This window comes from Monodelphis domestica, chromosome 5 (genome assembly GCF_027887165.1).
Source record: "Monodelphis domestica isolate mMonDom1 chromosome 5, mMonDom1.pri, whole genome shotgun sequence".
In the NCBI taxonomy this organism is placed as follows: domain Eukaryota; kingdom Metazoa; phylum Chordata; class Mammalia; order Didelphimorphia; family Didelphidae; genus Monodelphis; species Monodelphis domestica.
The window spans coordinates 315,702,121-315,719,225 of NC_077231.1; the positions used below are offsets into that span (position 1 = coordinate 315,702,121).

The following is a 17,105-nucleotide window of genomic DNA, read 5'->3' on the forward strand; positions in this document are numbered from 1 at the left end:
GACTGCTGTTTGAGGACCAGCCTCCACAAGAGAGGAGCCAGCTACCTCATCTCCAGAAGCTTAGCTGCCGGGGAAACTGGTTTGTTTGTTTTTGCCATAGCAGTTGATAACATCATCTACCGAGGCACCGAAAAGGATGCACCCTGAGTGGTGTCCTCACGTGGAAGAAGGACGAGATCCTTTGAAGTCAGAGAAGCGAGCTGTTTATCTACATGCGAGTAAGCCATTTTCATATAAATAAATGGGTAGGTTTTTGTTTCAGAAGTGTTTGGCTCCAGTGGAAAATGCAACCCATCTGCCTTGGGAAAGTGCCCGAGGGCTCAATGTCTTCCCGGAGTCACGAATCTCCAAAGATAGAAACCACCTTCACAGCCATCAGTCTTGTCTGGTCCAAGAGAGAGGGGCCACTGTTCCAGGGTCTGAGGACCCGAGTTCCTAGCTTGCTTTGTTTGTTGACTGCCTACATTACTGGGCAAATCATCTGAGTAGCCTAAGGTTGGATGAGTTGACCTCTGAGACCACTTCCCTACCTGAAAAAGAAATCTCGCCAACTACCAGGCAATTCTGATGCCTTATTCACTTTGCTTGAATAGCTCCAGTGACGAGGAACTCATTCCCTTCCATGCCAGTTCATTTTAAATAAAGACATTCCTAATGGTTAAAAAGATTTTCCCAATATCAAGCTTAAATTTCTCATTTCTCCTAGCTCCCTACTCCAGGGTCAAATAGAAGTTTAAGTCTTTTCTACAAAGCAAGTCCTTCAAATCTTTGAAAATATCATGACTCCTCTCACCCCCATACTTTTCTCTAGGCTAAACATCCCCTGTTCCTTTAACAAAGCATTCCTCCCAAGGCAGGAACTTGAGACCCTCGCTCATCCTGGCTCCCCTCCTTTAGGGTGTCCTAAAGCTTATTCCTGCCCTTCCTTAAATGGGCCATTTAGAATGGAAAATAAAAAATAATACTCAAATACTGTTGTTATCATCAGATCACAGCAGGGCAGAACCTCCAATCACTTCTTTTTTTTTTTAAACCCCTACTTTCTGTCTTGGAATTAATACTGTTTATTGGTGCCCAAGTAGAAGAGTGGGAGGGGCTGGGCAATGGGGGTGTAGTGACTTGTCCAGGGTCACAGCTAGGAAATGTCTGAGGCCAGATTTGAACCCAGGACCTCCCATCCCTGGGTCTGACTCTCAATAATCCACTGAGCCACCCAGCTGCACCCCCAATCACTTCCTGATTTCTAGAAAGAAGAAGGGAAGACACTTGTCCAAGGTGCTAAAACTCATAAACATCAGGGCCAGGATTTGAATACAGGTCTTCCAGTCTCCAGAACAGCAATCTTCAATCTCCCACAGACTATAATCTCTCTTTGCCAGTGCTCATGGTAGGAATATTTTTAAGACTTTCAAGCCAGTTCAGAGGGTACAAAACAAATGAGATCTTCCCTGTCTGAGGGCAGAAAGACCACATTTCACAGGTAAGAATGGACATCAGTCGAGTCATGATCTAACCCAGCGTTCTCATCATTTGAGCGGTCTTCTTCTTCCCTTCTCTTAACTCCCCACAAGACAGGAAGAGAAGATGTGGCAGAATGAGAGGTGGCAGCCATTATTTCTCCCCCTCTGTTTTGTGTCCTTCAGAGCTTCCCCCACACAGCTAGAGAATATCAGGGACACCCTGCACCTACCGAGCCATGAGAGACAGCCCGAGGGCAATCTCATGGTCCCCTGCTCTGAGAGGAGCCCACCTTGCCCAGGGCACGGGGTAAATGCCATCCCCGGCGCATTTGGCCAGGACCTGCACGTGACGTGTAAACAGAACAGTCCAGGATCAGATGTCCCGGGAGGTGTTGTCTCTATTAGAAAATGACGACAACAAAGAAACAAAACCAGATGGAAGGGCGGGAGAGGAAAGACGTCAAGGCCAGGTCTTCATGCCATGAAACTTCTGATCGGGATTGGGGAATTCCAGCCCCAAACTCAGGGAGCTATTTGGCCTCGAAGGACCAGAGCCACCTGGATTCTCCAGTTTGCAAGCAGATGCTTGGGGTCAAGAAGCCTCTGTCTTCTTAGATTCTTTCAGTATTGCTGAAGGACCACCAGCCAATCAGTGAAGGCAAACAGGGACTCCAGGGAGCTCTCTACCTAACAAACCAGCCTGCCTTTCCTGATTTAATGACTCCATTCAATAAGGATTCATTGATTAGGCAGGGACAAAGCGGGAGACACTGTGCTAGGTGCTGGGAATGCAAAGTCAAGAAGGAAAAAAACAAGCAAACAAAGGAACAGCCTCTACCCTCAAAGACTGCATTCTGTTTGAGAGATACAGTGCTAACAAAAAGATCTATAGATAGGGACTGAGAAAGTGCTGATAGCCAAGGGCAGTAACCATTCAATCAATATATGAACAAGCATTTATGCAGATTCAGCTGGAGGTTATGGAGCCACAGCTGACTTGGGTGTCAAGAAGTCCTGAGTTCAAATCCTGTCTTGAAACATGTTGTCTTTGTGGTAGTAGGCAGGCTACTTAAGCTCTGAGCTCTGGGAACTCTCTAAATCAACAAGCTGGAGAGGAGGTTCCTGTCTACACTGGTAGAGGGAGTTTCTCCCTCTGAGAGTCCCTCCTATCAATGGCATCAGAAGGCGAGTACTTATCCTTATTTCTCTGTGTATAAAGTACAGTTTTAGGTCCTGAGCAAGAACAACATGATCCTTGCCCTCAAGGAGGCTATACTTGAACCCAGAAGACCATGTGTCCCATCTCACTGCCCTTTGGGCATCTTTCCAGGCATGATTCAGACATGGACCAAGTAGGAAAGGCAGAAGGAACACTTCAGTGTGTTCTCATACCTCCTGCAAAGGTTAGGAAGGGAATGTGAAGAACCCAAGAAAAAGGCATCTCATCATTATTTTAACAGCATCCGCAGCTTTGCCAATGATCATTATTCCACGAGCAGAGAGCCCTCCCGGAGGGATGACAAGGAAAACACTGTGGGGAGGGAGGTAGAAACACAGTCCCATAATTTCCATGTTCCACAGCTGGAATCTCTTTTTAAACGTGTTATTGTGTCCTTGTGCTTTAGGCAATGTTTGACAAGGACATGTCCCGGGTCCACGGACTGTCTCCCGCTCCATCGCTCCCACGGGGTCACCCCATACGGGCGTCCCTGGCCTTTTGTCTGAAGGGTCAGAAGTCACCCTAATCCTCTCTACCCAGGGAAATGTCTCTTGCCCTATTGGCACTGCCTCTGCTCTTACTAGGCAGGGTAAATGCAGGGAGTCTCTTTCTTCTGACTGAGATGTGATCAAAGTGATCAGGGAAGAGTGTGAGGGAAGGGATCTGGAGACCCTGCAGTCTGAGGCTGTGCCAGGTGAGGGGATGCTCGGGGATGAAGGCGGGCATGTGGCAGGGCGACAGGAGACTGCTGATGCCAGCTGAGGGAGCACAATGGGCATGCATGCAGGAGGAAGAGTGGCATACTTTTCAGTGCTCCCCTTATGGCAACAACACCCCAAACATGGCAGATCTCAGGATATTTTTATTGACGAAATTAGAGTATTGTTGGAGGGGAATGGAAGGATATCATCAGCAACTGGGTGTTGTTGTTTTTTATTTTTGGACCAGATTTCTGATTGATTAATTGATCAATGGAGAGGCAACTCTCTCTGTCAATGCTGTCTGACACTTTCTCTGCACCTCATAATCAGTTGCCTACAATATCATGTGATTAAGGACCTGCCTTACACAGCTAGCTCATATCAGAGATGGGACTTGAACTGAGCTCATCCTGATTCTAAGGCTTGTCCTGTCTATTATACCAAACTTTTTCTTTCTGGTAGCCAGGTGGTGCAATGGATAGAGCACAAGGTCTATTGTCAGGAAGACTGGAATTCAGATACAATAGCTGTGTGACCCTGGACAAGTCACTTAATCCTGTTTGCCTCAGTTTCCCAATCCTTAACACAAACTGGAGGAGGAAATGGCAAACCATCCCGGTATCTTTGTCCAAAAATCCCAAACCCAAATGGAGTCATGAAGAATCCGATATGACTGAACAATGATTATAGCCCCTCTCTGGTAGTTTCTTATTTTAATGAGATACTCTTCTGAGTCAGGTGCTGATCTCAATGACTTCTGAATGCAAAAGGAGTTCAAGTGCTATCAGAGCCCTAGGGCAAAGACCCAAAGGTCCTGCCCTCGTTCCAGTTCCACCATGACTATAGCCCTCATAGCTGGCTATAAAGAAATTTGGCTGAGAACTGGAATTTGTATCGAATTTTCTGTCTTATTCCAAACCACTCCAGCTAAAACATACCACAGCCGATGGCCTCCTGGCACTTGCAACAGCCATCCGGGAATAGTATTAGGGCACTAGCCCAGACAGAACAAGCCAGGGGACCTCTTAGAGGGTGGCAAGCTCGAAACAGCCCTGGATTTTGAGTGGCATCTTGAGTTCTCTGAATCCTACCTGTGTGACCTTCGACCACAACTTCATCTATTGTGTCCTGCTTTTCTAACCTATAAAACAAGAAGACTGGAATAGGGCAAGCATTCATCATTGGAGTCCATAAGCTTCTTTTTTGGGGGGAGATACCTCATGTGTGTTTCCTTTGTAATCCTACAGCGTATCGGAACCTCGTCATCCCTAAAAGTGGGGCCATCCACATCTTTCAGTAGTTCATTTTATGCATTTAATATCACGATTCTGAGAAGGGCTCCACAGACACCACCGGACACAACCCAAAGGGGCCCGCGAGACAGAACGGTTAGGAAACCCTCGACTGGATGTTCCCTATCAGGGGTCTCCAGATTCTGGCTCTCTGACTATAACTAGGGATCTCTAGAGAAATGCTAAAATTCAAATCTCAGAGGATTTCTGGGTCACGTGAAGTGAGAACGCTGCTCTTCCCATCACCAGCTCCTCACGTCCAATCTCGCCATCATGTTGCTGCCTCAAGCCTTGACAAAGAGCACCTGCTCCATCTCTGATTGGAGGGATGAAGGCTGGATGCTCCCAGGCCCATTAGAGAGGGCAGAAACTAGATTCTCGCTTCTTTCCACTCTCCTTGTGCTGGGCATGCCCTTGTGCCAGGTACTCCTGGTGTCTCCCCACATACCCCTTTTCTACCTCCTCTTGTGTGTGATCTTCTCCCATTTGACTATAAGCTCATTGAGAGCAAGAGCGATCTTACCTCTCAGAGCTCAGCACCCCAAGAATACAAATCCAAGTTCTGGTGGAAGAAGGAGCCCCGAGAACATGTGGCATGCAGTGGAAATGGCTCACATTTCTTCAGACCTTTAATAGACTTTAAAGCACTTTTCTGAAAAATAGTCTCATATGGGGCAGCAAGGTGGCTTGATGGATTGAGAGCCAGGTCCACAGACGGGAGGTCCTGGGTTCAAATCTGTCCTCAGATACTTCCTAGGTATGTGACCCTAGGCAGGTCACTTTATTTCCATTACCTAACCCTTACCATTCTTCTACCTTGGAACCAATATACTATATTGATTCTAAGATGGAAGGTAAGAATTTTAATTTTAAAAAGCAGTTTCATGAGAGAGTATTATCTTTTTTTTTGAATAGGAGGAAACTGAGGCATAGAGAGACTCTGTGACTTGTCTATGTACATACACCTAGTCAACGCCTGAGCCTTGATCACAGTGTAATGGGGAGAATGTGTAGGATGGAGATTTAGACCCAACTGCACCATTTGTTACCTCTGGGGCTGGGAACAAATCAATTCATCTCTCTGTGGCTCAGTTTCCTTGTCTGAAAAATGTGAGGACTTTGCTGGATTTATTCCTAAACAGTGTTCTCTTTCCACTATGACCTACTGCTGAAAGTCTATTCACTCTTTGCAAATAGCTTGAGAGACTCTTAAAGCAAAGCTTCTTAATCTGGGATCCATGATTTTTAAAATTAATGTGCATATATACACACACATTTTCATAAATACATACACACATCACTGCATTTTAACATCATCGCTTCCTTCGACAATCCCATGTAGTTTACTTTTTCATTTCAAACCTGATTCTGAGAAAGAGTCTACTGGCTTTCCCACCCAAATGCCCAGGCAGTCCATGTCACAGAAAAGATTTAGGGCTCCCCCTGGGGAGTCATGTGGCCTTTGATTCCCAAGAGCCCCAGGGGTGCTGTCCCTAGCAACCATTCGTGACAATAAAATCAAACTGTTCGAAAGTATCAACAAAGGTAGAAACCCAAATCAGCAGATGGTTTCCATAAGGCAACAGCAGCCCACATCTGTGAGGTACCAAGGACACTCACACACACTCACACTCACACACTCACACACACTCACACTCACACACTCACACACATACACACACTCACACACACACTCACACACACACTCACACTCACACACACACATACACACACTCACTCTCTCTCTCACACACACACACACACACTCACACACACACACACACACACACACACTCTGATGGCCCGGCTAGTTTAAGCCTTAAAAGAGCCCCCTGGAATGCTTTCTTTGGAGATTTCTTATGGGTGGTGAGCCTCAAGATGCTGTTATTTGTAATGAGTTGATTTTTGGCAGAAGGCAGGAACACAATTTTTGGCAAAGGGTTACAATCTCTGTAGAATGCTCCAGTAATCAAATTGCAAACTCTCGTGAAAATTTACAGAACAGGAGAGGGAGGGAGAGACAGAGGGAGAGAGAGACAGAGAGAGATAGAGAAAGAAAGAGAAAGAGACAGAAACATAGAGACAGAGACACAGAGGGATAGATAGAGACAGAGAGACAGAGACAGAGTCAGAGACAAAGAGAGAGACAGAGACAGAAACATAGAGAAGAGACAGAGACAGTGACAGAGACAGAGAGACAGAGAATCATTTTTTCCACAAGCCCCCAAAGGAAGTGATGCACCATGCTGTGTAATGGAGGGCAGGACTTATCTCCAAGTATTTCAAACAAAGACGAATGAAACACAACTAATAAATTAGCTTGTTGACATTTAATAAGCCTATACATGAGCGTGATTCAGCTTGGAAAAATAATTAAATGCTTAAAATAAATGAGGGCGGCACGTTTTGCCAAAGTCGGCTGAGCCTACAAAAAGTGACTATCTCTGTCTGCCAATGCTGTCTATGGAACAGATGGAAAACATAAAGTGGTTTGCACTTATTTTTGAATTACTGTAATTTTCCTAATAAAAAGGTTACACTTTATTTTCACAAAGCCAGATAGGCTGTCTCCAATAATAAGGCCAAGGAAAATTGTCCCAGGGGCCCTCCCTTTATTTCCATCGGGCACTTCCTCACTCCAGTTGACTAGGGTCATGAAGTTGGGCTTGGAAACCAGCACACAAACCTACCTCTTGGGCACACCATCCGCACTCTGGACCCAGCGCCAGGCACTTGGTACACGTTGCTGCATTCGAGGTGGTACATCGATTCTCTTCTGCAATGAAAGACACAATGGGTGATTACTCATTAATGAGCTCTTCTCCATAGGATGTTCCCTGCCATTTGACCATTGACAAATGACTTGAGAGAACAACTGGACTGGAGGAGGCCAATTAGGAGACTTTGAAAGATAAACACATTTTTTTTTTTCACGAAGAAGGCAGGATTGCTTGATTTAGAGCTAGAAGGGATTCCGGGGGTCATCTAGTCCCTTCCTCTCCCCATCTACACACAGGTAGAGAACTGAGGACAAGAAAGGTTAAATGATTTCAATCAACCACTCAACCCAAAAATCTTTACACCAAACACTATGCAAGTACTTAGGGTAAAAAATAGGCAAAAAGCATTCCCTGCCCTCAGGGAGTTTATGGTTTAATGGAGGACATAGATAATGTCTTTCATTTATCTATCAATATGTGGAAATATGTATAAGACAAGGAATGTAACCTTAGAGAGTCCCATAGGTAGTAAATGAAATGGGCAGAATTTGAATCTAAGTCTTTACCCTCTTGAGGAAAGGGAAAAGGAGGGAAAGGTAGGAAAGAGAAAGGAAGGTCACTGGGGGTCCCCTCCTCATGGTAGGGAACCCCCTTTTCATATCCTACAGTCTTTTTCCTTTTATCTCACATGGCCCACAAATAGGACATCTGCCCAAGACTTTTAATGGTCGACTGATGATGGAAAGGGTGGGGAAACTGAATGTACTTTACATTTGATAGTTCTGGATAAATCCTTCTTTGAGGAACCCAAGAGGAAGAGACTTCCTGCTCTCTTCTTTTTTCTGGGAATATCGCATTAATCATTCGTGATTGCCTTTAGCGTGGGAATTCTCTGACAACAAAGATGTCAGTTGTTTATACCTCACAGATAAGTGCTAGGGAGTTGTCGGTGGTTCACACACTTGCTCAGGCTTACAAACCTAGTAAGTGTCAGAGGTAGAAAGTGAATGTAAATCTTTCTGACTGATTATAAAAGGCCAACTCCCAATCCATGGTGCCATTCTGCTTTCTCAAGTGTGGCTGGAATGAAAGGATCCACAAGTTGAGCAATGAGTAATAGAGGCTTCTGGACTGTATCCAGAAGATGCCTCAGTTGAAGTCTTGGCTGTAGAACTTTCTAGCTAAGTCACCCAGGCAAGTTGCTTGACCTCCCTGACTCAGTTTCTCACTGTGTAAAATGAGATAACTAATCCCTATCATATCTGTAGTAAACCTCACATGGTTGTGGGGAAGGATCAAATGAAATGCTTGAGATGTTCTTTGTGACTCAATCTTTCACCTCTCTAGATGCCAACCATCACGATGATGTTCTAACCAAGATTGTCTTGCTGTGGTGTCTAGAGCAACAATTCTGCCCTGGTCTGGACCACTCCCTAAGCACTCGGCATGGACTCTGGTCTCCTAAATCCCAACCTATCATGACCCAGGCATGAATGTGCTGGCTCCAGAGGGATGACTGTGGGCGTACTTGACCCTGCAGGCTTCGGCTCTGCTCTGGTTCTTCGAAGATGCTTTCTCTCTCTAGGGTTTCGTCTAGCTTGGAATCTATGATCCCACGAATGCTACCTTAGACACATACCAGCTGTGTGACCTTAGGCAAGTCGTTAGACTTCAGTTTCAGCATCTCTAGAAGGAGAGATGGTTGGACAAGGCGCCCTTTGAAGTTTTATCCACACCTAAATCTGTGATCCTGTAGAACCTGGGAGGATTCACTCACTGTGCTAGAACTCCAGTTTCCTCATCTCTAAAATGAACGGACTGGACTCAGTGAATGCTGAGGTTCCTTCCAGCCTCAGATCAATGCTCCTCTGGCTTTTTGAGGCCAAAAGGTAGAAAAGGGCCCAGCCCACGGGTGATGGCAATCCTGAGTTCTGGCGCCTTCCAAGCTGGCTTGGGCTTTGTTCTGTTCTGAGCCCCATCATCTGGGCTCCTTCAGCCAGCTTGCCTAAGTGAGCTCCCAACCCGATGGCTGTGTTATTGGATGATACGATTTTCCCCTGGAAACTTTTCCTACTTCCATCCCAACAGTGTCCCTCTCTCCATGCACAAACTGTTATGATGAGGAAAAAAAAGAAAAAAAAATAGGCTTTTTTCTGCATCGTTGATCATCAGCGTCCTGCAGTGACAACGGCCTCAGCCCCCCAGACCTAGGAATCACGTTCTGGTCAATGGTGGCCATTGCCTGGCGCCCCCCGTTATTCACCAGGTACATCTCCCCCTCAGCCCTGCTGCCTCCCATCCCCAAGGAGAGCCCGGCCCTTCCTCCTTGGCCTCTGGCTTTGCTCCTTCTAGAGCCATCTTACTCTGGAACCTGGCACTGAAAAGGAGACTCGAGAATCCGGCAGAGGCAGCCCAGGGGGGCTGGGGGCGGGCAGGGGAGAGAAAGGGCCAGCTGACTGCCGTGGCGAGGCTTTCCTGCCACGAGACAGAACCTCTGAAGATAGAAACACCCAGAGACATTGGATTTATGCTTTGGGGTGGACAAAAACTAGCTTTCTCCTTTTTTTCCTGAAGGAACTTGGCATCACAGCCTTGGCTCTAGAAGGGTCTAGAAAGCATGTAAGATGCCCTGTGTAGAGCTTGAATGTAGCTGAAAGGCCGGTCAGTCCTCCCCCTCCGGATGTTTGGCTGATGGACGACCTGAGGTAGAGCGCCGAGGAGACTGGCTGCCCCGTGACTAGGGGTCTCGGGTTCCATCCAGAGGCCTGGGGTGCCGTGTCCCCTCTTCTTGATGGGGATGCTGGTGTCTCGAGCTGGCCAAAGTGTTGTGGGCCTTCAAGGCAATCCAGGACGAAGCCAACGTCCCACGGAGGCCCTCGAGGAGGCCTCCAGCATTGTCCGAGCCCTAAAACTCTGGACTCTGAGCTGCCGATGGGTCACCGTCGTGGACATTCAACCTGGGCTACAACCACGCGGACTGGGGCTGGGCCATATTTCAGTCCTGATTCCAGGGGGCCAAGCACGAGTTCTGGGCTGAACGCTCACCTTGTGGCGTACCTCAGATGCGGAGCTGAGGCCGGGCAGGGCAGGGAAGGGGCTCCTCAACTTAGTCTGATTCTCCCCTCCACGAACCCTCAGCAACCCGAGGCCAAGGAAGTGAGTGGCTGAAAAGGGAAGGGACTCCCTTTCTGCTCTCTTTTGAAGCCCTCACCTGTGTCTCAGAATCCATTCGGTGTCTTGGTGCCTAGGCTAAGGTGGTCAGTGAAGGGGAAGTGACTTGCCCAGGGTGACACAGCTAGAAAGTATCTGAGGCCACTTTTGAACCCAGGACCTCCTGCCTCTAGTTCTGGCTCTCAATCCTCTGAGCCAGCCCGCTGCCCCCTCAGTTTACTTCTGCTTCTATAGTCCCTGCCACAGAATTGGAACATGGAGGGCACGCCTCCATCTTGGAAATTGGGGCCTGATGGGTGGCCGTTGGGGAGGCTCCTTTGTCCTGCCAGGGCTCGGGGATGGCAGGTCTCTGGCTTTGGAGGGATGTAGAAGAGGAGGGGCATCCCGCGTTTCCTCAGAACTCGGGGCCGACTCCAGCTCCGGCCCCTTCAGGAGCCACGTCAAAGCCTGCTGCTGGACAGTGTCAGGATCAGATTCTCAGAAGACAAGCCAGATAAACTTTGGCAAAGATACATTTCAGGCTCTCATCTGCATGCAGAAACAAGGCCTCTGGATGGGGCTGGGTGAAGGAGGATGGTCTTCCGGGAGTTCTGGGAGTCCGTATGGGGCACCCTCTAAGAGAGCGGGCAGAGACCAGCGATGCCTTCCCCTGGCCCCGCGAGGCCTGGCTGGCCCAGGTCAAGCAGCTCCAGCTCTGAATAGCTTTTAGGCAGTCCTGGTCAGAGCCAAAGCTAATGGAGGGATTACCCAGCCTTTAACAGGCCAGGATGAGGGGAACGTTGGAAGGCACCTGGAGCCGCTTGTAGAACAAACAGCAGGAGAGGCCGTAGGCCACGGCGCATAGAAAGCTGGGTCTAAAGCCTGCTTCAGTTCTATTTTGGGGTGCAACTCTGGGGAAGTCCCTTAACTTTTCCATTCCTCAATTTGCTGTAGAGAAGCAGGAATCAAAGTACCTCTGTAGGACCCACTTCCCATGGAGTGATGCCACGTTCAGATGGGATAATGTTTACCAAGTACTTGGCAGTGCTAAGGCTCTGGAGAAATCTAGGTGCGACTCCAACTCTCTGTTCCTATTCTCGGCAGTGCGGTTGTCTCTTCCACCATCTTGGAGGAAGTCTGTCCCTTTAAGTTCCAGCTCTGCTGTCACCCCATCCAGGAAGAGAACATGTTCTCCATCTCCCTTCTTGGTGCAAAGGCAGCTCTAGTTCTCCCTCCTCAAATAGCTCCCTTTATTAGCTAGATTCTAAGCTCCTTGAGAAGAGAATTGAAGTCCTGGTCAATGCCACAGTTGAACATGGCGTCTTCCTCATGGAATGTGTTGGATCAGATTGAATTACAATGAGCAGGAATCACACATGGCCTTGAACTCCTCCATTTTCATAGATGTAGAAACAAATTTGGGAGCTGGAAGGGAATTTAGAGTCCGCCTATATTAACGTCTACCCACAAGGTATACCTATTCTAAATAGCCCCAAGAAGTGTGTGAAGACCCCGGTGAGGGGGCATCCACCACCTCCCAGCCTTCTTTTCCCCACTGGTTTGGGCCTCATCCCTCCCCCCAGTCCGTCTTTTCAGCTCCCCAGAACTCCTACAAATTAAGGACTGATTTTTTATCTTGCTAGCTCTCTAGATTTAAGTGTGCACAATGCAAATAAATCTTAAAACTATGTCACAAATGCAACATTTACCAGAGCACATCTGTCCTCAATTGCTCCTGTCTCTGCCTTTAAGGAAAAAAAGAACTAGCATAACCTCTCTGACTTGAGAGCCATTCAAATAACTGAATACTCTCATCATGTCATATGTTATGTGATTGACTATGAGGAAGTCCTTTATCTTTTTTAGGGACTCCATTTTTTCATCTGTAAAATGGGGACCTTGTACTAGATTGACTCGAGTTCTTTCTAGCTCTCAATCTATCATTCTCCGCTCCCTGGCATATAGTCAGTGCTTTTGAGATTCTTATCGTCTTTTCTCCTCCAAACTCAACACTCCCAGTTCCTTCTTAAAATGGGATGCTGGTAGCAACTACCTCCTGAGGTTGTTGTGAGGATCAAATGAGTCGCCATATGTAAAATACTTTGTAAACTACAAATTGCTATGTAAGTGATAGCGATTGGCATCAATCAATATTATTCATTATAATCAACCATGTTAATGCCACTACTGATTGATAGCGATGATGATGATGATGATGATGATGATGATGATGATGTTGATGATGATGATGATGTTGATGATGATGATGATGATGATGTTGATGATGATGATGATGATGATGTTGATGATGATGATGATGATGTTGATGATGATGTTGATAATGATGTTGATGATGTTGATGATGATGATGATGATGATAATGTTGATGATGATGTTGATAATGATGTTGATGATGTTGATGATGATGATGATGTGATCCTTGCATGATCGCCCAGTCTACTTGCTCTCCACTGAACACTCCGATATCCTGTTTGTGGGACTCAGCCCTGAACAGAGTCCTTCAGATACAATCCAACCTATGCAGAATAGTGTAAGATCATCCCCTCCTCCCCAGGACTGGACGCTGCTCCTCTCCTGTTACTGCAGACTCCGTGGTATTCACTGTTTTGGTGGCTGCAGCACACTGATGACTCCGTTGGGCTCCCAATCTCACAAACTCCCAGATGTGTTCCAGACAAACCAATCTCTGGTTGTACTTTCCCCCTCCAGTAATTGGGCAGGAGATTTGGCAGGAGCTGAAGTGACTCTCCCCAGAGACCCAGATATCTGCTAGAATTGTTACAATTCCCATTTAGGTCTTCTCCCTTCAGACCCAGCCCTTTCCCAAGGCTCTTCCTGCTGTTCCTCTCACTGCTGTCTCCCTGTTGGTCCTGACGGATGTTGCCCAGAGAGCCTTTGGTGGAGAGTGACCTGCGTGTTAAGTCCTGATCCTGAGATGAACTCAATAAAAAATTCAGCATTGCTGAGGAATGGTGCCAATAAAGGGCCCTCATCTACCTGGCTTTTCAATTTCCTCTCTAACCATTATACCACCCTGCTGGTCATTTGGAACATTTACAAAATGATCATTCATAACTGCATGTCTCGAAGATGAAGAGCGACCAATAGCAGCATGAGTCCATGTTTTCGAGCTCTAAGAGGTCGAATCCTGCCAGTCTAGACTGCTTTCAGGGACCTTCTTGTTTTAATTCAGTAGACAAGATAAGAAAGAAAAGAACATTTCCAGAGACCTGGGGCACTCCTGTGAGTCCCCGAATCATCATGGAGCCAGCCAGTGACCAGCTAACAATGATGCCGATTACCAGCTCTTTCCGTGGGTCTATGTATTTATGTGCCCTGCAGCTATTTGTGGAGCACATGAGCACAATATTCCTTTACACGGCCCTGCCTCTAGGGAAGAGCTGCTAGAGGCTGCTCTTTCCTAGTATAGATCAAATGAAAAATTATAAAAATTATAGGTAGCGCAACTCTTAAGAGATAGTATGGCATCGCGGATTAAAAACAGTCGCAAAACCAGTTTATTATACAGATAGGAAACTGAGGCAAATAAGGTGATGTGACTTGCCCAGGGTCCTACGGCTAGTAAGTGTCTAAAGTCAGATTTGAACTTGGGGAAAGGAGTCTTCCTGACTCCAGCCCAGTGCACTATCCACTGTAGAACTGAGATAATAGACAAACAGACATGACAATCCATCATGTTTCAGACAATCATCATTGGGCAGTAGGAATGCCAAGTGGAGTCAATGGCCTTCATTCTCCTCTGAGCAGACAGTCCTCCTCATGAGAAGAATCAGGTCAGTGGCTGGAAACTTCACAGTGGTCTGGAAGCCCAGAGCTTCAAGGTCCCCTATTCCAAACCTCTTGTTTTGAAAATGAAGCCCACATCAAAGTTGACTTACCCAAGGTCTCACAGCTAATATTCTCTTCCTCAATTCCTTCCCCTCAGTCCTTGAAATCTTTGCATACCCATTCTCACCCTCTCCTTCTGTCATTGGTATTTTTCCCTTCCTTCTCAGTCAGAGGAGGTTCCCCTTGTGGAGGCCCCCCCTCCACCTGGTACTCTTGATCTAGGCCCTTTCTATTTCTAGTATGACCGTTTCCCAGAAATGACCCCTTGCTTCTCTCATCTAGCTTCGGTCAGCCCCTCTTTAAAGGCTCATGTCACCTCTATCCTAAACTAGCCAGCCTTGACTCTGTTTCCCCCCACCCCCACCCCACATCAGTAATCTCTTCCTTTTCTTTCCAAACTTCTAGCAAGAGTAGCGGAGTCCCTGTTCACAAGCTTCGTTTACTCTCCACCCCCTCGTTGCTCAGCCCCTCATGACCATCTGGCTTCTGTCCGCATCACTCTGCTGAAACAGCTCTTGCCAAGGCTGCTGACAGCCTCCAGATCACTACTTTCAATCACTTCTTTTCAGTTTCCTCCTTCCTTGACCTCTGGGAAATGACTGACCCTGCTGCCCACTGCCCCTTGATATTCTCATCCCTCACCTTCCACGCACTCAACTCACACAGCTCCTAATTCTCTGTCTCCTTCCTTCTCCTCACCTGCCTAAGCAGCAGGGAAATCGCCCAAGACTCTGTCCTTGGTCTTCGTTTTGTTCTCTGCCTTCTTCCTTCTAATAAATGCAGTCCCTTCCTTCCCTTCAGGTATAGCTTTGAGTCAGAAGGCTGCCCACTCTCTGTCCCCCAGACCTCAGGTCTCCCCCTGGACAGCCCAGTTTGCATGTCCCATGAGCACCTCATAGGGTCATGGAGGTAGAGCTGGATGGGAATGAAGACATCAGCTTTTCTGGCCTCCTCATTTCACAGATGAGGAACGTGAGGACCACGGAGCTTGAGTGACTTGTCCAACATCATACACAGCATACATATCAATGGCGGGAGGTGAACCCATGTGGCCTTTGATTCCGGAATCTGCTTTCTTTCTCTTGAATTGGGTGTCTTTCAAAGAGGAAGCTCAAAGTCCACATGGCTAAAACTAAACTCATCTCCCTAAGACTTTATTTTTCTTCTAATTCTATCAATAAAGCCATTCCTCACCTCCTACCCCCATTATCCAGGCTTGAAACCCTCAAGCCTTTACAATCATAATAATAACTAACAGAGATATGCAGGAAGGCTAAGTAAGTAGCACAGTAGATAGAGCAGTGGCCTGGAGTCAGGAGGACCTGAGTTCAAATCAGACTTCAGATTTACTACTGTGTGGCCCTAGGCAAGGTACCCCTGTTTGACTTGGGTTCCTCATCTGTAAAAGGAGCTAGAGAAGGAAATGGCAATTGCTCCAGTATCTTTGCTGAGAAAACTCCAAATGGGGTCATAAAGAGTTGGACATGATTGAAAAGATTAAGTCATTGTTATGACACTAAGATTTGCAGAGCACATGAATATAGTAACTCATTTGATCCTCAACAGATGTTATCCCCAATTTACAGATAAGAAAGGTCAGGTTAAATGACTTATCCACTGTCATACCACCAAGTCTGAAGCAGGATTTGAACTGAGGCATGTCTCTCTGAGGCTAGTATATTAGCTACTACATCACCAGGGAGCCTAGATTGTTGACTTCTCTCAGTCTCAGTACTGTGAATGAACCTCCATCAGTTGCCTAATTCTACCAGTTCACCAATTCTACCTCACAAGATTTCCTAAACTTGACCCAGCCTCAACTCCCACTACATCTGCTATAGAATCTGCTCTCTCCTGGACTATTGGAGTGGCCTCCAGATTGCTTTTCCTGGATCTCGTCTCCTTCCCCTCCAGTTTATTTTTCCTACAACTGCCCACAGAAATGATCTAAGGGACGGCTCAGATCCCACCATTCCTCTACTCAGGACCCTTCAGCGTCTTCCCTCCATGGATCAAATTGACGAGAAAGCCTTTGCAACAGAAGGTAAACCCTTTGATGGAAGGGACATTATTTTTGTCCTTTTATTTCTAGCGCCTGGGACGGGGGAGGTACTTCATAACTTGTTGCCAATGATGATCCTGCCCTTCGAGGCATCTGGTAGCTTAGATGTAGCCATGTTTTGCCCTTCCATTGACACCCCGTTCCAACCATCTGGTCTACTCTCTTCCCTGCCCCTTCTCATGAGTTCCCCATCTGTCCACACTACCTTCTGTGCCTTTTCTCATGTCATCTCTCGGGCTTTCAGGTGGCCCAGCTCTATCACCATCATCTGATGGATAGATAGAATCTTCCTCTTCCTTCCAGACCTTACTGGAGGGCCCGTCCTTCTGAAGTCAGCCTTTCCTATGGTTCTCAATGGCAAGCGATCTCTCTCTGGTGCAGTTTCCCGTGGCATTGCCTGTGGCCGGGACCTCTCCAGAGAGCCTGATTCCGATATCTTGGGGTCATTTGTGTGCATGACTAATCCCTTTCACAAGACCCTGAACTCCTGGAGGGCAGGATCCACATGGCTATAACCTCGCGTCTTCTGGGTCCAGCAGCTGCCTCACAGAGAGGACTATAAACCTGTGTATTGCAGGTGGAAATCCCAAAGAGAGTGAGGCACTGTGGGCCGTCTATGCCTTCACCGAGG

At 47.1% G+C, this 17,105-nt stretch overlaps 1 protein-coding gene across 3 annotated transcripts in view; it reads right to left on the reverse strand.

Annotated features, from left to right (window-relative positions):
• ITGB8 (integrin subunit beta 8) overlaps window positions 1–17,105 on the reverse strand; it is a 109,641-nt gene that overhangs the window by 71,935 nt on the left and 20,601 nt on the right. For all 3 annotated transcript variants that reach the window (XM_056800527.1, XM_007505392.2, XM_007505393.2), the window contains exon 2: window positions 7,363–7,448. In XM_056800527.1, coding sequence (XP_056656505.1) covers window positions 7,363–7,448 — 86 coding nt within the window. The remainder of the gene's footprint in view (window positions 1–7,362; window positions 7,449–17,105) is intronic.